The 20582-nt window shown below is 53.1% G+C and overlaps 3 protein-coding genes across 3 annotated transcripts; 1 reads left to right on the top strand and 2 right to left on the bottom strand.

The window, feature by feature from the left end:
* Positions 1-6946: 6946 nt before the first annotated feature.
* Positions 6947-8709, bottom strand: CCOS01_06636 (glycosyltransferase family 2; the record flags this gene model as incomplete). The annotated part of the gene is made up of 4 exons (XM_060454804.1): positions 6947-7219; positions 7279-7573; positions 7646-8500; positions 8624-8709. 4 exons carry the CDS (start codon positions 8707-8709, stop codon positions 6947-6949), a joined length of 1509 nt encoding a protein of 502 aa, XP_060314504.1.
* Positions 8710-11683: 2974 nt separating this feature from the next.
* On the bottom strand, positions 11684-13165 carry CCOS01_06637 (uncharacterized protein; the record flags this gene model as incomplete). Its single annotated transcript, XM_060454805.1, has 3 exons — positions 11684-11915; positions 11992-12021; positions 12291-13165. The coding sequence occupies 3 exons, from the start codon at positions 13163-13165 to the stop codon at positions 11684-11686; spliced, it is 1137 nt and encodes a 378-aa protein (XP_060314505.1).
* A 3682-nt stretch (positions 13166-16847) lies between these two features.
* On the top strand, positions 16848-17510 carry CCOS01_06638 (uncharacterized protein; the record flags this gene model as incomplete). The annotated part of the gene is made up of 1 exon (XM_060454806.1): positions 16848-17510. One exon carries the CDS (start codon positions 16848-16850, stop codon positions 17508-17510), a length of 663 nt encoding a protein of 220 aa, XP_060314506.1.
* Between the last annotated feature and the right edge of the window lie 3072 nt (positions 17511-20582).

Below are 20582 nucleotides of genomic sequence, written 5' to 3' on the forward strand. Positions count from 1 at the left end.
TGCTATCTTGCGGGGTTGACTAGGCACGGAGTCGAAAGTCAACGAAACCCACCAGCAAGCCTCCATCCACCCCCTCCTCCGAACCAGGCCTCTCAAATCGACGCGAGGGCGGGAAGATCGTGAGCCTGTCCATCCGGGCTTGCGACGGACAAAGTTTGCGGAGAGCAGATTGCTGACAGGCAGGTGTGGTATAGTGCTGTGCACTACAGGCGCGAGACGCGGCCTGGATCGCACGAGGTGCTTCCCCGGCGGATCTCGGGCTGCGAGCATGAACGATTGCGATGCATGTTGATGTCAACCATGGTTGCGCAGCCGCAGATCCAGTGTCACAGGACGGGGCCTAGCAACGAAGCCGGGGCACAAATCCTTTCTCAACGATGCCGCCTTTATTCCCGTGTCATTCGATGTCCTGGCCGCATGGAGTGTATCTGTAGCAAGAGAGCCTATAGTTTCTCAGAAATGATGACTTGTTGGGCACTTATAAGCACGCCCGTACTTTGTTATAGTATCCGAAAGTCTCCGTCTACGTGTCGGCAAGACGGGATAGACGGGCGGCGCGAAGACGACGCTGACCCACTTGGCTAGATCGACTCCGCCGAGCTTCGGCCATGATCAGCCTCTATACTCTGGGAGCGCGGAGGATCGTGACGAGGGTCAGGGCTAGGGTTTTTTTGTCCCCAAGATGCCCGTACGGATCCGTACCCCGTTCGCATAATCCGTATCTGTGCTGACTGCGGCACTGCGATGAACTTGAAGCTCATGACCCGTATGACAATGGCGATTCATGCTCAGGTAATAGTGGCGCCCCTGGAGAGGTGACTTTCGGAATGTGGCTTCCTGATGCGGAACAGCTTCGAGTGGTATTGAGGCACAGAGATACTGTCAAGGTGAGATGAGGTGAGGCAAGGTGTGCTCAGTCGGGATCGTTGGTTGAGTTGGCGACATTTCTGTTTTAGGCTTTGACGACCGACCAGCCAGGGCCAGTAACATGGTACCGTCGTAAATGCAGAGCTTTGCTGCTCACCCTTGCTCGAGTCTGCCGCAGCTCAATTATGTAGTATCGTGTACTTTTCGAGTTTGCCATATCGTAAGGTAGGTATATTGCGACGGGCGGTCCAAATCCCGTGGGCTCGAACGGAGCAGAGCCTCCCTTCTGCTAAGAGGAATTTAGCGTGGGAGCGGCGAGAGTGATGGTTCCTCTGGATGCTTGAAAGGTTCAAAGACCGAGTTAGCGGCGGCGGAGGATGGCCGTGATGTGCACTGATGCTTGGTCCTAGTTGCGGAAACCGACGTGTCTATCCGTAGCCTTGTGGTATATCGTAGTCCCCGGCAAGGATAAGTGGTGTGTTCACACAGTACAGCAGGAGCGGAACATGGTGTAGATAGATTGATGTTACTTTTGAGAGCGAGAGAGAGAAAGAGACAGACGATGAGGATTGAAAATGTCATGGCTTCGCTGATTGGCCAGTTTGTCCACCCCCCCCCTTCTGTTCTTTGACAAAAAGAAAAAGAAGCGATGACCCTGGCAACCCTGGCTCGCATGGGTGGTGCAGACGCAGGTCCGACGAGAAGCGGATAAGCGCACTGGCTCGTAGGGGAGGGTCACATTGAGGAAAGCCCATGTCGTCTTGGCTTCAGTCCTGGTCCGAGTCGCTGACCCAAACGGGGATATGCACAATGAAAGTGGAGAGAGGGGAGGGCGAGAGGAGGGGAAGAGAGAAAGGGACTGGTTTTGCAGTTGCAGCGCCGCAGCGGGCAAGTAGCTACAAAGAGGATAAGGTAGGTATGTAGGCGCACCGCACAAGATGACATGATGTGATGATGCGAGGTCCAAGTTATGTCGGCGAGAACGAGGGGAAGAAGAAAAAGCTGAGATGTGATTGCCGGTGGAGAGGGGATTGCGCGTTTCGACTTGGCCAAAGGGCCTGACGATTTGCATTTTGCAGATATTGCCATCTTGGAGCTGCAACTGGCAAATGGCAACTTGCTCCTGCACCACCAACAGCGGCTGCGGTTGTGACTGCAGTTGCGGTTGCGTGTCCGTCTCCCCACCCGGGCTCTCTTTCCCTCTCTCTCTCTCTCTCTCTCTCTCTCTCTCTCTCTCTCTGTTTCTGTCTGTGCGAGACAATGGGGCCGGGACGGAGGGCCAAATGCAAAATGTCTGTGGTTATTTTGTCTTTGAGATGAAATCTATCCGTCGATACATTGTGGCCCTGCCTTACCTTAGCCGCTGGGGTCCGTTGCCGTTCGTTGGTTGAGGGTCAGAACAGACGAGCGCCAAGACTGGGACAAAAAAGATACTTGCCCGATCTGTGAAGGTACCGCGGCCGCCTGTGCGTCGAGGAACCCGCAGGTATCTGTTTTGTTTCGTTAGTTCCCTCCCATTTCCCTGCTCCTGGCTTAACTAAGCCTTGATTATTCAATGTTGTCCATCTCCTCCACAGTCCCTGCCCCTCCTACTACAGTCACCTTTGCCTTTTCCTCCCTTGCCTTCCCTATTTTTTTTCTCTCCAGAAATGGAGTGCAGGGTCGTCATCACCCGCACAAGTAGTCTTGAATTGTTGTTGAAATCCTTGGTCTCTCAATTGCTGGGCTCTGCGGCTGCTCTGTCTCCTTCTTTGGCCTGAGGCACAGAAATACCAGTTCGCTTACTAAAGCTTGGCGGCTGTTCTTCATCGGGAGCCAAATTCAGCAGGTCCCGTCCAGTGCCCGTTTCTCTCGGAGAATGGGAGGCCCGTAACTCTTGTGTACAGATACGTACCATTTCCTTTTGCTCTACCTAGGTACCTAGGAGCCTGTCTAGAGGACCTGACCTTACGGATAAGGCAGGGATACTTTGAGTAACTTGGAAGGTACGAAGTACCTCAACGCCCGTACCGTTCGGCGGTTGTCTTTTTGGCAGGAACCACCCGTCAGCTTGTTGCTGCTCTGGCCACACTACAGTCCGAGGGCCTCGATCGTCTCGGGCATCTTGGATGCTTGGATTCTCCCATGTTGAAATCCACACAGAACCACCCACCACCCACTTTGTCATTTATGTCACGATCCCCAGCCAGCACTTACGTCCAGCCGCGTCAAGCCGATAAGCGTCCCTCGCAACCACATCATCATTATCCTCGACGTCGACGACGAAACCGACGACAAATGGCAATCATAACACAACCTAACGCCAGTGCAGGCCGTGAAAGATCAAAGGCCGTGCGCACCTGAGGTGTGGTTCCATCCAAGCTCGACTCTCGAATGTCGCCGCCCTCTGCAGCGTACGGAGTAGTGTACGCAGTAATCGCCCTTCCATGCCATGCCATGCCATGCATGCTTGCTTGCTACAGTGCTACAGTACCTACTAAGTGAGCATGCTCCGCCAGCTTATCATTGCACCTCTATTTCCTCTTTCTGCCGCTGCACCATGAAAATACCTGTACTAATCAAGTAGAGCCACCAAGCTAGCAAGGCCGTCTTATCATCATCATCCTCGTCCTCGGTCTCAGCTCCAAGAACCACAAATCCGTCTCCATCAAATCTAGGCCTTTGTTTTTCCCTCGCGCTGTCGGCGCTTGTCAGTGGCCAACCCAAGCTTGTTCGCCCGGTCTTGCTCCGTCGTCGATTGGCAACCCGCGGCCGCCACTTTTGACACATTTGACAGATCAAACCAAAATCGCCTTCTCTTACCTATCCGATTTCGCGTACCTATTCGTGCACGACTTCGTGCCTTACTTGCCGTATTCCCGCTGATGTTCCTACGGACTCTTGGTCGCCGTCATCCCCAATGCGTCTTGACTCATGCCGTCGCATTGGCTCGCTCCCCATTACCTCACGCTGGAGAGTGTGGCACCATGAATTGGAGAAGAATCCTCGATGGACCAACAAGAGTCGCCAGTGTTGAAATATTTTTTCAAGAATTTCCTTCCTTCAAAGCATAAGTCATTCAGCAGACCCAATTCTGAGCTACCATTGGTCCTATGTCGCATGTTGTCACAACTCACTCTGGATGACGGATTTACCACTGACGAATTCCGGCATGAATCAAGGCGTTGCAGACGTTGCATACAATCGCAACCCCCTCTCCAAATGCACGCGAGGCCTAGAACCAATTTATCGTCAGGATTCATGCATGTCTCTCAACACAACTCTTGCAAGCCGGCTATCGCTGCTACTCGCACGATTCACAAAGCTATAACAACGATGCATCGATAGACACTATCCAAGTCCAGGGTACCTCTCGCACTCATCTCCAGCCTACTAGCTCGACCCACAAGATTTTGTACATCTGTAACAAGTTGACGTCGTGTGGTAACTCTAGGTATTGAACACAGTCAGATCTGAACATGAATTTGGTGAGTCCTCTCCTTATTCTCCCCACCGCATCCCTCTCGTCTCCCTATTCCGACCTGGTGCAGGTTCAAAAGCCTCAAAACACGCGTATCATGTCGTGCATCTCTGCGTCTGCGTCTCCTCGCCCCCGTCCCGGTCCCGGCGTACGGATGTCTAGCATATACTACTTCACGACCCGTAGAAGAGGAGTCGAGAACAACGTTCCCCATTAATCCCATCCACTACGAAACATTTTGAGATTTGGACGCTGTCTTACCTATGTCATCAGCAAGCCTCTTTTCGTCCACCTGCAGCAAAGACAAGGCCAGGGGTCCGAGAGTAAGGGAGGGGGAGGGGCAGCCTGGCAGGCCTCGTGTCAAGCATCGGAGCACACGGTGGACTGCTTGATAACGTAAACAAGGACACAGACGAAGACCCCCAACCCATCGAAAAGGCTGTCAATCGCAGCTCTTGACCTTACAGTTCGAGCTTGTGCTCCCTGATTGGGTGGTTTAGCGTTCGATCTCACCCATCTATCCATCCACCCATCTGCCACATCTCAAAGCTCGAACTCCTGCTGGGAGTAGTGGCTGGCAGCAGCCAGTCTTGGTTTTTCTCGGTAACCAGTCATCGATAGATGGACAGTCCGACCTCTTGCCTCCGAATGTCCGGACATCTTCGATCCGGAAACTTTGGCCCTGCGGGGTTTTTACGTGCCTTCAGAACATCACCTGCCTCGTTGCCCCCGTTGAGTGTGGGGTGCTCGATTATCTTAGCTTGGCCAACTAGCCATCCTAATCTAGCCAAGTCTCGAACCGTTCAATGAACTAGTAGGGATGGAGGGGTGTAGGGTTCGACTGATGATGGTGGGTGTGAGATCTCATTCTTTCAAGGCAACCACCACGACAACCACCGAAAACTAGTCGCACGTACTCTGTCTCACGAGGCTAGTCGTCCCAGCCAGCCCGATGTGAGTCAAGAGAGGCGCATCTGACGAAGCAGCCAAATGCCATCGGAGAGCACATGGACGATGATCAAAACTTGGGATGAGCAGGACAACACCACCACTGCCACAAAGAGTCACAACAATCGACCGGGAACCGTAATCATTCCTCAGTTCGTCGTCTTCGGGCGAGCATCGCGGCAAACGACGGCCAAATCAGAGCCGCGTGCTCGTCTGGGCTTTTGACCACCCCTCCAAAATCTCCACACCCACCAGCCTCACCAAGGACGTCATGTAAGACAATATCACACACCACTCTACCGTGGTAACGAGGCGCATGAACATGGCACAGCCTCTCACCAACATTGAATATTCGATTTCCGGAAGGAACTGAAAGAGTCCCTTGAGGCCAGGTCAGGCCTTTCCGGCCGGAGAATTAGTGAACAAGGTAGGCATTCGCATACCTTGGCCCTGCCGTGTAACCGGGGGTCATATCGTGGGGTCCGTACTGATGAGAAGCCACACACACGTACACACACGTACAGTATCGCATGTCAGATATCGCGGGTTTCCCGGAAACCGTTTATTGGGGGCCAACACCATGGCGGGATACGAGACTGCGCGTCAAATTACCATGCTGTGTAACGAATGCCACCAACCTTCCCTTCCCTCCCCTCCCCCCTGGCACACATGCTGTGCTTGCTGCTCGTTTCTTCTTCCTGGCGAGTCCCCCCCCATCCAACTAGTCGATCCCCCAGTTCGTCAGGATGCAGGGACGTTGTATTCCCATTGGCTCGGGAAACCTTTCTTTTTATAAATTGTGTTGAAGAAAGATATGCAGCTGCCCGACATCACACATCGCATCACAAACTACTGATAGTTAGTGGAGTAGACCTCACGAGCCTCGGTTCTTCTTTCCTTGGGGGGCGCCTTGGTTTATTGTGGAAATTTGCTTTCTTTTCTTCAGTCTATGGAAAGCTGTCTCTTGGTCTGAGTGGAAAAGAAGATGGGATAATGGTAGAGACCAACAGTCTAATGCCTTGCCGCCCTCTCTCTCTGTGTGTCTTCCTGATTCCCCATGTCTCGCAATGCATCGAATAAAATGCCTCCGACGAAGATCAAAGCTGCCTGCCCTGTTGCCCGCCGCGCGATGTACCTCTTCCGACTACCTCTCTTTCGTTTCTGAAATTGAGGAGAAGGAAGAAAAGAAATCACAAAGACCAACCCTTTGCCCTCGCCATTTTTGGGGGGTTTTTTGATAAGGAAAATGAAAAAAGAGACCAATAGTCGAGAAAATCCAGGGAGGAAAAACTGTCTCCCTGAAGCAGATGACCAAACCACCTATTCCTGCTCTCCATGCCGAATGGTTTCCATGCCGTTGATGATTATACTCTTGACACGCACTTCTGTGCTGTGGTCCCATTTCCCGTATGCGATCGTTCGTGTATTCATCGTAAAGAGGAAAGAACAACAAAACTTTTCCCGTTCCAAAGTCCTTTTGGGTCGGTGATTTTTGTTTTCCGGAAAAGAGGCGTAAGGAAAATGAAGAAAGGGTGGATGATTAACCCTCTTCGTTTCCGCCTTCCAGGAAAGGAGACATAAGAAAGCCACCCAAGCCAGAGTCCCGTTTCTCCTCTGGCAAACCAATGTGTTGCAAATTCATAATTCGTGATATTCGTGGCTGCCGTGGATCTAGTCCGTGGGGTGCTCCAGGAGGGAGAAGGTGACGTGAGGCGCCTTGATATCCTTCGCGGGGAAGGTATTCATGCGCACGGTCTGGGGTCGGCGCGCCTCGTTAGCAGGGCGGTGCCAGTCGGAGACCTTCTCGGTCATCTGGCGCTCGAAGCGGTAGCGGACGAGGTCCTGGCCACCAGGGGGCGTGGTCAGACTCATGGCTCGCTTGGGACGAGGAGTCAGACGGATGTCATCGTTGGTATCACCATCGGCTCTGCTGCCCCAGGAGGTCTGTTGCCAAGATGTTAACAAAATTGATATCATATAATGTGGTTCAAGTAGCTACTTACCATCTTGAGGGTAGACAAGGCGTAAAGCTTGATGATTCCATGGGCCCATCCAAAGAGGATAGAGACGGGTAGGAAGAGAATATCGCTAGGGTTGCGACGGAATAGGTTCACGAGCTTGACGACCTTGGTGAAGCCGAACACGAAGATGATCTGAGCCCAGAGGGCCTGGTGGCGGTACTCAGCGTCCCAGTCGGCAGTACCCTTCCACAAAGCAAAGATGATGAGGGGGTCGAAGAGGAACGCCAAGGAAGTGAAGGTTGCAATATGGAGAGCATAAGTGCACCAGGGCTGCTGACTGTAGTCGCTATGGGTTAGTACATCATGCCAGGCAATAGGAGGAATCCCAGATGGGTGTGCTTCTACTTACGTGAGAACGTATCTCTCGCGGACAAGACTGGTCCAGTTGCTACGCCAATTGCTGCGAGCCCAACGGGAGCACTGGTAGAGGAACTTGGTGCTGTTCTCCAGAGTGGTCTCGAGCTCACACTCCTTCTCGTACTGGATCCAAGTCTTCCACTGGTGGCTGACGAGCCAGCGAGTGACAAAGTTGTCGTCGTCGGCGTTCAGGATATACTTGCCCCATTTCTCGGTCTTGAAGCCCTCAAGGAAGTCGTGGCTGGACAGAATCTCAGATCGGTAGGCACCAGTTCGGCCAGACATGCAGGAAGTACCGCCGTCGAGGTTGTGGGTGGCCGAGATCTCGAAGTTGCGTCTCTCAATGTAGGCAGCGCCGAGCCAGTTGAAGATGCGAGTGGATAGCGGGCCATCCCAGACGCGCTTAACTCTCTGGCAAGTGCCGACACCGCCGATCTTGGGGTCTTCGAAGGGAGCGAGAATCCAGGGCATCATGGTAGAAGGCCAGGTGACATCATCGTCAGCCATGATGGTGAGCTTGGTAGTCACCTTGGGCAGAGCCTCGCAGACCTGAAGACGCTTGTTGGCAATGGGGGTAGAGTAGACCTGCACATTAGGGTGAGGAAGGCTGCGAGCAAGCTTCTCAAGAGAGGCATGCTTCTCGCTGGTAGTAACGAGCATCAGAACGCGAGGGTTGCAGGCGATGATGCTGAGCAGAGAAGGGCGAAGCTCCTCGAAGACATTGTGAATGGTGGGGATGATGACGGTAACATCGTCAGCCGTGAAGGTAGGGTTGGCGGGAATCGGCTTGGATTTGTAGACCCAGTGGCTGACACAGTTGACAAGGAGGCGGGTGTAACGATGCAGCCTGCCAAGGATGGTTAGATACACAAGATGTCGAAAATTAAAAAGGCAAGGCAGATGTTTGCTGCGCTACTAGCAGCAGCAATGGAGGGTAATGTTTTTTTTTTCGCAGAAAGTAGTGACTTACCAAAGGGCGATGAACAGGTACATCCAGGCGGTAGGAGACCAACCGAAGCCAAGGTTGGGCAAGAAGAGATTCATGATGTCTGCCATCGTGAATTGCTTCCTGCGGTTGGGAAGTGCGCGTGCGTGATTCTCAGGTAATTCAGAGAAGGTCGTGAAGAGGTTTTTGACGGAGATGGGAAAGGGAACCCAACAAAGCCGCAATGGGAGGGATTGCGCGCGTGGTTGTTGGTTGGTTGTGGAGGGCGAGGAGGATGAGAAGAAGGATGTGGGAGAAGGAGTTGGGTTTTGTGCCTTCTGGTCCAGAGAAATTCTCGAATAGTCAGGAGGTGGCAGGAGGTCCAGGCCTTGAGCGTGCCTTCCTTCTCAGAATGTCGTCTTGGTGAATTTGAACAAGTCCCGTGACTTCTTCTTTGATTTGCCCTTTGGTGAATATGTTTGCTGCGTATTCAGATGAAATGGTCCACTATTTTGTTTTCTGACCGAGGTGTGAGGTGTTCTGCTGAAGGTGAGGCAACCTGAGAACTTTCCAACAGTTTCAAACTGGTACCCAAGGTGATGTGAATGCGAAAAATCTAGATGGTATCCCCAATCTGCTCTGCTTCCTACGAGGTATCACGCTCGTGGGTCTAGAGTAGCGTGTGGTGATGACTGTCGAGAGAGTCCCGGATGATGAGTTCTTGCTCGATCTCTGTGTTGTCGTCGTGCAACTTCCGAAGCCAAGTGCTGCTCTCGCTCTATCTTCAAGTCTCTTCTGCCTTTCTGTCTAGAAGGACCCTAATGATCGAGGTAGTAGATCGGACAAGCAGAGCGCTTTGTCTGTGTCCGTCGTTGGAGGTGGTATCAAAGAATGACACGGGCAAGACGGAATGACCAACACCCAAGCCGCGTGTATGGGATGCCGGTGGCAGTGGGGGAGGATTTCGAGAAGGGGTCAAACAAAGTATTATACAGAGATGAAAGATGGCAATGGAAACTCAAACCATTGCGCGGACCAATTGGTCTTTTAAAAAACAACAATGACCCGGGGGAGAAGAAGTGGTGATGAGGTCGTCCGAGGAGAGTAGGTCGTCCTGGGGCGAGGGACAAGGATATATACGTAGCCAGATGTGGTGGAGGGTTGGCAGGCATGCATGGGTTGTTTAGTTTAGAGATGCGCCCATGCATGGAGACGGTAATGGTGGCTCCATCCAAACAAGGCAAAAAAAGTACTCGAGATGTACGGAGTATGGATGCATGTGTCTAATGTGTGGTAATGGATTATGGATGTACGGACTTGTCGACTGGACTTGTCTAAGATTGTGGTGCAAGACGGCAAGACGATGGGTCTTGAAGGTACTTCGTCTAGACTGGCACCTACTCGCGGCCTGTTCTCTTAGCTACACCACACTCACCACTGGCTCTCTCTCTCTCGCGCTCACATTGATAGACATGCATCACGTTCGTCTGTAAGGGTATTGGGGCAGAGACGAGGGGCAGACGAGGGGAGGGGTGCGCGGCGGTTGTATCGGGGTTGGGGAGACGAAGAGGAAGGGGAGGGGTGAGCATGTTGGTGGATGGGGGTGCGAAGGGCGTGTGCAGATGTGCCAGTTGCAGAAAGGAAAAAAAAAACAGAGAGAGTGAGAGAGAGAGAGAGAAAGGCAGAGGAGGCGTGCAAATCGACCATCTCTTCTCCCACCCAGTCCATACATGGCCAGGGTTCCCAGAGTACGAAGCAGGTACTTGGGCGTACTTGGAGCGGAAGAGCCCACAACCGCACCTCAAGTACCTTTTTTCTTCCCCTCCTCTCTCTCACTCACCCACTCACTCGCTCACTCCCGTCTTCCTCTCTCTCTCACTGAGTGAGTGCGCGCGTCTGTGTGTGTGTGTGTCTCTCTCTCTCTCTGCCTCTGCCATCTGGGGCTGCCACCACCCTGCTTGCCTCCCAGCTGCGTCTGCCGCCGCCGCTACTGCTGCAACTACGTCTTCGCCTGCTGCTGCTGCTATTGCTGTTACGGCCTCTTGTCTCCAACACTGGCTGGATTGACGACCTGCTAGGCATGGGCTGGGGCCCTTGTGGGTACAGGTCCAAAATGGGGCCCAGAGGCTGGCTTTTGTGGCACCGTGTTGGGACGACGCTTCTTTAGCAAGCATCCAGATAGCCTGCAGTGGGCAGGCAATCGTCTTGCCATGGACACATCGCACCGATTGGCATCAGCACTTGCGAAGAGTAGTGCTGCGATATGTCCTCGCACTACATCGTTTCCCATCGCACCTCACCGGCCGTCCTTCGGCGCGCATGCGACGGAGAAGTGTCAAGAAACGGGAAACGTGAATCGGGGCCATAATCCGGCATCATGTCCTGCCTGCCTGCCTGCCTACCCTGCCCTGCTCGCTCTCCTCGTCTTACTTCCTTGTTGATGTCTGTCTGACCTGCAACCACAGTCAGGTAGTTTCAAGAATGGAGGCGACTGCTGGAGTCAACCAAGGAACACGAGCCATCGTAATCCTCGAGGACTCTCGAACCTCGACCCTTGAAGCGAAACAACACGATAGGCATGGTAATAGTAAGAGGCGGCTGGAGTTGAGGGTACTGAGCCACTGGCTGGTCCCTGCCCTCTCCTCTTCCCCTCCCCTCCTCTTCTTGGCCCCATCACGCTATGAATGGCGACTGGGGAAACGCGAATCACAGGGCGGAGGCGATCTGGTGGGGAGGGGAGCGAAACGACGGCAGCCTGTGGAGGCTGTATGAGGGCATGGCTTGAAGAAACCCAGAGGGGGACGAGGAATGTGAGAGGCGACAAGAAGCGACAAGACTCACAAGAGAGGTTAGCATTTTTCTTTTTTTTAATTCTTCTATCTTTTCGGAATGGGTACTCTGTAGTACTGCTACTGTATAGTAAGACTGGCAAGCCGCAAGAGTCTAGTGTAGCGCGCGAATAACGCCATACCCTGCGCACTAGGGAGGGTCTGCTTGCCTTGGTTGGTTGCCGTACTCCATTCTCCATGGTTGAGCGGCTAGTTGATGTGGAAAATGGCAGCACGGCGAGATTTGGAGATCCACTGTTTTGGTGGGCAGATTCCATCATTCGTTTGAGTACGACCGGGCATCTGCACATCCAGAGACAAAAGGTGGAGAGCTTCTGGAGGAGCTGCTGGCGACAAGGACCAGGAACAGAGCCCTTCCGTCAATGGCCTCGATTCCTGACCTGAAAAGTTGCAGCAGACCGAGGGTAATGACCAGGGCCTGGCGGAACAACTTTAGGCGAGGTCGAATCAACGGCCCGGTAATGAGATGGTTCGACGCCCTGAGAAAGCTGGGGGGAAATCATGGCAAGAGATAGGTAGGCAAGGTACCTTGGAGACAAGAGGATAAAATTCGAAATAACCGACCCGGTCTGCTCATCAGCAGCAACCAGGCGTCTGGGGACAGTGTTAGCAATATCCCGTAGGCCGTAGGAAACAGTAACCTCATGGGCAGAGCAACTTAGCCGCAGACAGACTCTTGCAATGCCCGGGAGGGGTAAAATCCTGAAAAATTGGAGAAAAGCAGCCTCCAGTCGCTAGGCGTGAGAAAACCATCGGCTCGCCATCTGCTATGTACGCACTGACAAAACCCCGGCATGGCCTGGGCCGTTGTAGAGTCTCCATTTTTCGCATCTGACAAACGGACGGCCGGCGTGGAGTCTCACTGAGCGGATGAACAAGCATTCGTGCTGCTTATTATGGATACCCGTCCCTTCTCTGGCCCATAATGAAGCAGAGACCGGACCAGACTTGGACGAGCGTACGAGGCCAGACAAGAGTTAAATCCGGCTCTGCCTGCTACGGCTTCTGTGTCTTGACCTTGCCTCTGCCGCGTACTGGGGCTCTCGAATGGTACCGAGGACATTATCTCTCGGACCTGCAGGTTCCTCAACTGATCCTTTGAGATATCCGTATATTGCTCGTCTTTGTCACTCTTCAGTCCGTCTGAATCCCTTGTTCCTTCCCCCACCTGTCGGTTGGTGGTCAGGAAGCGAGGTTGAGGGTGCATACGTCTGTGTACGAATAGGCGTACGGCAGGCTGGGTAACGCCAGGGCTGCTTGAGTGCTGCTTTTCGAAAACATACAATGTAGAGTCTGACTCTTGATGGAGGGCCATTGTCGCTCTGAAGATTCTGATATCTGATGGATGATGCAGCCAGGACCGTGACAGACGCAGTGCCGTCGCTTTTGCACTCACATTCTTCAGTCTGACCTGCCACATTGCGATGACCGGACCGACAGGGTTGACGTTCCATGATGCTCCTGATCCTTGCCTGACTTGGCCGGGGCGGATGCTGTTTTCGTGATGATAACGGCCCCGGGGTTCGTCCTCGCAAAGAGGCGCGAATATTTCCCGTAGCTTGTAGATCGCTTGGCTTGGGGTTGAATGAATTGACCAGACAGAACGTGCGCAGGCTGGGCCGAACAAGCGGAAGGGCCACTGGCCCCCATGCTGCGTTGTCCTATGCTCCAATGTGTACACAGTACTGAGCTGCGGAGTGCGTGCTGGGGTGGTGGAGATTTGGCGGATAGTATCCATCAATCATCAGCAAGCCAGTCGGTCTCCCGTCTCTTCTTGGTGGCCGACGGGAGTAGGAAGTCGAAGGCTAGGAACCCATTCTTTGCCATAGACCGGACCGGATGGGATGCACTGATACTAGATTGGCACACCCACCGCGACCACTTCCGTGCCGGCCGAACAGAAGAGCGTAGCCAAAGCGTTCTGCGTGAAAGAACATGTGCACAGTAGCATATGACATTTGTTGCAGGACATAGGAGGAAAGGCAGCAACCCATGCTAACAGGTCGTATGCGGCGCAGAATCCAGCTCGTGCCGGCCGCTATCTCGGGGTCCTCGACATCCAAAGTCTCTCTAGAGTCTAGTGGCAGGCAGGCAGGCAGGCAGGCCACATCAGGCCGGACCGTCCTGCTGCAAGCTGCAAGCCATGAATCCATGAACTTGATTCTGACCCTAGAATCGAGAAGAAAAAAATGCGAATTACTTGCAGTTGTGTGAGACATTGATCAGTCCATCCTTCAAAAGTTCGGGCCTGACATCAGAAAGCACTCGCATGGTGGTATGTAGGAGACGACAAGGACGAGGCAGCATGTGGATGGACAAATTAGGTGTGGTGTGCGAGAACAGCATGGAGATGCTTTATGTCTGACTGTCGTGATCTCGATTGAACACGAGCCGAAGAAGACGAGACGAAGACTAGCCGCATCAGGACGGGAGGACGTCGTGCCTGTTTCCTAGAGAAGATGGGTATCCGTAATCGCATGCTCTTTGGGATGGTATGGCGTGGGCCCCAAGTTGCCTCGCAGAAAGACATGAGGGCAGACGGGCGACGGGGGCTGGAGGTGGCAGCCGGATCGGCCGTTCGGCAACGGCTGCCACATTCGGGTGCCCTGTTTGGTGAAGCCGTTGAGGATTGTGCGGGTGCAGTGCAGCTCGTCAATGCCTAGCATCAGCCATGATCAGATCCCGAGTCTGTCAATCTGTTCAATAAACCTGGGGGGGTGTTTGCTAGTCAAGCAAGTAAGGTATTGCAGGTACCTTGAGAGCGATGATGCATTAGTGAAAAAAGGGAAAATGGTGGTTGACGAGGGCGGGAAAACCAAAGGAGGGGAAAAGAAGATGGATTGCATATTGGCTGAGTCGATCCTCCGTTGTAATTGGGGGCAGGCGGCAGGCGGCGGAGCGGCGGAGAGACATTCCATAAACGCGGGCGGGAAGATGGAGATAGTGTGATGGACGCAAATGCAACTGCAGTCCAGACCTTGGTAGGTATCAGAGTTAGCACCTCTAATTTGTGACAGGAGACCAGCAGAAGTTTGAAGAGTACCTCAATATACCAGGTGTTGTATATATGCGTACATGGAGATATGAGATTTGAGATGGCAAGATTGCCTGCCGTTGGAGAGTTAATTTTGAGTGGCTCGGGATGGGCGTGGAGTGCCTCTTTGGAGCGACTTGCCGGGGATATGTCTCAGTCTATTTTGGCACCTCATGATTGATTGTCTTGGATGGAGACGGTTGAGAGAAAGCCGCGCCTTAGCGGCTCCAGTGACGACTAGGCAGAGATGCCAATGATAAACGAGTGTGAGGGCGGGACGAAACAAGGTGGAATGTGACGTGAGGCAAGTGAACAGTTGACTGGGCGTACGGAGTGGCCTGGACCACAGCTGGTGGTGTCCATATCTGAGGTTGGTCATCCATTGTCAGTCCCATGGATGGACAAACAAACTGGTGTGTTCGTATGTAAGGTAAGGTATGTGAGATGAGGAAGTGTGTGTGCCTGTGTATGTGTGTGTGTGTGTGTGCAAGTGCGGGTGCGTGTGGTGGTTCAGATGACATACCTAGGTACCTACCTCGGTGCTCAAGCCCCCAGCCACGATTGCGTGTTTATCTTTCTTTCCCACGGATTATGAAGTAAGAAGAAAGCAGGTAGGTATCCGTACCTTCCATGGGAACCTTTCCATGGAATGGAAGTCGAGGCAAGGCAAGGCAAGGCATGGAAGGAACCTACCTAGGCAAGGTAGGTAGGTACCTTTGGAAAGCACGCACGTAGGGAAGGAAGCTTCATCAACAAGCTCAGAGTGGCTACCTTCCTTGGACCATCGGATCCCAAGGCGGGAAAGTGTCTGTCCGTCTTCCCCGGTCCTGCCTTGCTCCTCCTGCCTTGCACCTACCTTGCCTGCCTTCCATGAGGTAAAGTAAGGTAGGTAGTACGTCCCTACCCCGGATTCCGAGCCTGTCCTTGCCTCGATCTTGTATTTCTCAGCCCCGACTGCCTCACCTCATAAGATACGCACTACCTATGTCCATGGAAATCCGAGCAAGGGACCTTAAGTACCGACCTCCATTAGGTAAGCTACCTTACCTTACGGTACGTTCGGGTAGGGCAGGTACCTTAATTATAGACAACAATGGCTCGCACATGTACGGATATTGAAAGATATCCACGGGAACGAATGTGTGTTTACGGAGTACTTACCTTGGATAACTTTTGATGTGTTCCCAAAATGCTAGTCTCTTGGCCAAGCAAGGTATCAATCATTCGCTTCGGTGCCGCGGATGCCAATTTCTTTCTGCTGCGAGGGACATTGCGCCTGCCGCTAGATGAATGATGCATGGGCTTCCTCCCGCCCCTCAAGCCCAGGTTGATTTGATGCACACATCATTCGTCCATGGACTATCTTCAAAGCCATCTGTCACTTCTCTTCTCTCGGGAGTCAAGACATACCTACGTCTCGGCTGCCAAGATACCTTGCACAGAGGTATACCGCTGTTGCTCTCTGGCTGGCTAGCCCATCACCGATTGCTTAGCTCGAGGTCCCTCTGGTGGGTCTCACGGTTTACACATCGTCTTCCACCACGCACAGTTTATCTTTGCCGCTGACCTACCTAAGTATCTACCGTATCCCTTCCTGTCAAACAACACTATTTGCTTCGGTCCTACGTCTCAGCCAGCCCTCGCTAGCCCTCATCCCAACAGAAACAACCAGCAGACGCCGAGAGAGAGAGAGAGAGAGAGAGAGAGAGAGAGAGAGAGAGAGAGAGAGAGAGGGGTGACGCATGGTGCCCCTCCACCCTCGGCTGAGATACGGATGCAAGAGGCATGGATGTCTTCAACCTCCCAGCATACTCTATTTCTCCCACAGTCGCTTGCTGCTGCAATTTCCAGATCTTGCCTCGCCTCGGCCTCCTGTCCCGTACGCAATGGAACCGGCGGCCGCATGCGCCGTTCGGCAACATGGCCCTCGCAATGAATTGCCCCCCGGAACCTCCCATCTTCCTTGCCTCTGGCGATCCCGGCCGTTGACGGATGCTGGTCAATCAATGTCCGCTCCTTGCTGACCCATTGTCCGTACGGATACACGAGTCCATTACTCCGTCCTGCGACGATACTCCTCCGGTCCTCCACCATCGCCTTAGAAGCTGCGCAGAAAAGCAATCAAGCATACTCCGTATTCATCTTCTATATGCTTACGGGTGAATCATGTCATCTTCACCAGGATGAGCCGCCGCCGCCGCCTTCGCCCAAGCCGCAGCTTCCGTTAGAAAGAATACCTTACTCCTCCCATCGCTCGACAATCCACAAAGCATCCCATCTTCGTCTATTCGCTACAGGGCCATTGAGCGCCAGCTTCAAGACAGCACGGGCGTGTGTCAACAAAGTACCTTGCTGTGCCTCTTGAGAGCTACTGTGCCTACTTTGGATGATTACGCCCTCCGACACTCACCATCAACCAGCATCGAGTAGAGGGTGGACATGGTGTGCTGCATCTGGCCCCATCGGGAACTTGCTAAGAGCCCACCACAGATCACCGTCGCAGGGAAGCTCGCCGTTAGCTCGACATTACGACGTGCTTGGGCGTTGGTTCAATGGCTCGCCGCAGCCTCCGGTACGATGCTGGTCGGCTGCGACGCCTTGGCTGGCATCTGATTCCACCACTTTTGTCAACCACATTCCGTCACCCTCTGCTTCGAATTCCATGCACTACCGAGCCAATGGATGCCACCCCGGCTTCTGTGCAGCCATGCCAAACGCCACTTCGCCAGTCGTAACACTGTCGCTGTTGTTCGTCTGCGTTGGATTCCAGAAGCATGAATGGGCCCGAATCTGGGTCCGAGCCTTTGGTCTTCCATCAGATTCCGCCATCATCCCTCTTAGGGTATTTCAGGTGGTCGAATCTTGCATGGAACAGCTGCCGTCGATGCTTCACAATCGCCACTGTTACTTCACTATCAAGACTTGTCTGCAGGTTTACCGTCAATGGAAACCCGCACCTGTTGATATACGTCGAACTGCATCGGTTCTTTGGATGGCAGTCCAAATGACCCATCATACGCATACATATAATCCACTAGCCAAGTTGTAGACCGTAGCATGACTTGATACAGAAAAGTCGTCAAGTAAACAGGTTGGGGCTCAGTGTCCACCACGAGTCATGGCTTCTCGTGCGATTCTGGGCAGGCAGCCTGCGACTCCGGCTGATTGCGGGATAAGCCCCTCGTCAACCTTTCCGCAGTCCGCACGCCTCCAGGCCGAGCCGATATGAGCGGGACCTCCGTCCTCGAGACATGCGACCCAGGATCAAGTTTGTGGACGAGGGGTACCTACATCGGTGCATGCATTCAGCGCCCCTCTCTAAAAGCCAGCCTGCCCAGCCTCGCTATCTTTTCCCGCACCGCAGCCAGGTTCTTTTTTGCCACAGGGTAAACGCTCTGGTACCGAGCGTTGCGAAAGCGTGATTGCTTGGTCTCTGTCTTTTTGGTTCGGACGCTTTTGAGCCAGGTCAACCTTTCACGATTAAGTTAAGGCAGCCCTAGCTATATCACGAATACTGTGTTCGAGGGATGCATCGGAGCCATGGATAAACGGATCATGGTTGACCACAAAAAGAGGCCTTACGTGCCCTATTATACGCATCATCGCCCGCACTTAGTCAATCTCAAAGGGTCGAGGCTCACAGAGACGTTATTACCTATGCCCGGGGCAGCAGATCGCCGCTTTCCCTGGTTAATTTAGAGCGCAAATCGCGACTGATACTCTGGGGCAGAGACCAGGGATCTCCCCAGAATGTTTTAGCTCCTTCGGACACAATCCATGTTACTCCTCCTGGCGTGCTTGAAGAATGCCACGGCCACCTGGTTCGGATGACACACGGACCTTACCAAGGTGTAGGCGTCAACTGCCCGAGAAACGTCTGAAAATCAAGACCCCGGAAACTGTCCGCACACATAGAAGCCGCAAATTCGCAGCCGCTTGACCGAAGAAACAAGGCAGCTGTTCGATACAGAGCTCCATACCAAGAGAATCTTCTTCTTAGGCTTGAATCTACTCTTGCTAGGTCCCACGCGTCATGTCTTGAGGGTAAGTTGACAAGCCAGAAAGGTCTCTGCAGAACCAAACCTCCAAACAGATAGAACCCCTCCCTCTGGATTCGAGGTAGTGGAAGGATGTGACACAAAACTCACCCTTCACTCTGCTCCGTCGGACGGTTTCTTATGGGTCCACTGTCTTGCCTATGCTCACACACTCCCTCGACGGTGACTGGAACGAAGCTTGAACCCACTCGGAAAACTCTGCATAGAGTCGCGGCATGAATATGCACACTGTCATATCGTCTGGCGGCTTTCATTCCTGCCTCTGAGAGCGTGTCTTCTGTCATTTTGTGAGCTGTCATGTATTCACAAAACAGTCGCAGGTGCCGTCCGTATTGCAAATGCATATCTATTTTGGACGTGCTTACAAGCTTCTCGTACAGACTCCTGTTAATGACGCATCCTAGAACCCCAACAGGCTCAGCGCGAGACGATGATGAGGTAAAGTCAACTCGAAAAACTCAGCATCTTGATTCCTTAGGGCTCCAGCCTATCTTGTGGCCTGATTAGATCGCGATCTGATGCGACCAAGACCAAGGGAAGATCAGAGCTGACATGAACTCCTCACATCTCAGCTGTTCGTCAACTCCACGGTGTCAAGGTCCCTGCACTATGCAGTGTAATATACCAAACTGTCAGGCTTGTCATCACTGATACCGGCTCTGCAGTCTACCTTCATGGTGGCCAACAACGGAACTGCGGGCAAGTTACGCCGGCAGACCCGATGCGCTGCAAGCCGGCATTCGCCAATATCAGGGCCGGGAAGCGAGAAGAGGAGTCTAGAACACCGTTTCCTTCTGAGAGAGGCGCTCCAACCGCTCCCAAGCCACCGGATCCCCATGACCTGATGTCCAGTAGGAGAGTTGCATTACAGGAATTTCAGCTCGATAAATTCCTTGTAACTTGCTGGCACTCTTCCCCCCTCGCACTTAATAATCGATCTAGAGATGGCCGAGAACACGGATCCTTTAATCTTCCTGGAATGTAGTGGTGGCCGCGACCTTCCTGTCGACCAAGAGAAGCCGTCCTTGGGTCAGCTTCTCATTCATCTTCACGTCTAACAGTATCTTCTCAGCAACTACTGTCTCATCTCGTCATCTTTGCACAGCCTTCCTGAGCCGCCGTGGCTTATGTGATTCTCTCTAACCGTTTCTCCGTCATCGTACATCAGGCCCCAGTCGCTTGGGTGCCGCAAAGGACACTCACGGTATGACCCTCATGGAAGGCTACCTAGACAGGCTTCAATTCCATATCCGGATGATCCATACACCCACGCGACCTGTGATGGATCCAGGCCCTGATGACAGCGCATGGTGGTATGGGTGGAATCGTGCGGGAAGCGCGTCCCGGGGAAGCAGGCAAGCACTTTCCGGAGGAGTCGATCTTGGATGATGCGCATCCAACCTCCCAGTTTCATGCAAACCCGTTGCTGTTTTGTCTGGATAAAATCCTATTGCAGCTCCAACCGTGCCTGGCGAGCCACACAGACGACGTATGGGCATGCATCCGCCAAGGAAGACTACTCTTCTGAGCGAGTTCCCCCATTCTATCTCCGCTCTGTCATGATAAATTCAACGATTTGCTGCGCCAGACGCACAGCGTGCATGTATGGCAGCGTAATGAGTTGTCCAATTTCTGACGCATGTCTCACAGGTTGCAAGGCCCCGGAGTTGATGCGACATCGTCAATTTGGCAGTACCCGTACTGAAGATGAGCTATCGTCTTTTCCATCCTGGACAGTTTCCAACGGCTTCTGGACACTCTCTACCTCTGGAAAGAATCAAGACAAGGTTAGAGGAATACAGAGTTCGCCCGCATAGGAAAAGTCAGTAGTGTAACACACACGACGCCTCCCATGGTGTTGTACATGCAGCCGCACGGCGGCAACCAGGGCCAAACCCTCGCACAACTCTACGAGGTTCTGCTAGTTGTGTAATTAATCAGCACAACGGCAGCAGAGAAGTCTTTGGCTGGTTCCTGGAACCCTTGGACTTCGAGTCACACGAGGGAGCATGCATAGTGACCTACGTGCCAACATGCGACATGGCTATTGAGGACAACCGCCC

Source organism: Colletotrichum costaricense, assembly GCF_030867565.1.
Source record: "Colletotrichum costaricense strain IMI 309622 chromosome Unknown Scaffold_6.1, whole genome shotgun sequence".
NCBI classification, from domain to species: domain Eukaryota; kingdom Fungi; phylum Ascomycota; class Sordariomycetes; order Glomerellales; family Glomerellaceae; genus Colletotrichum; species Colletotrichum costaricense.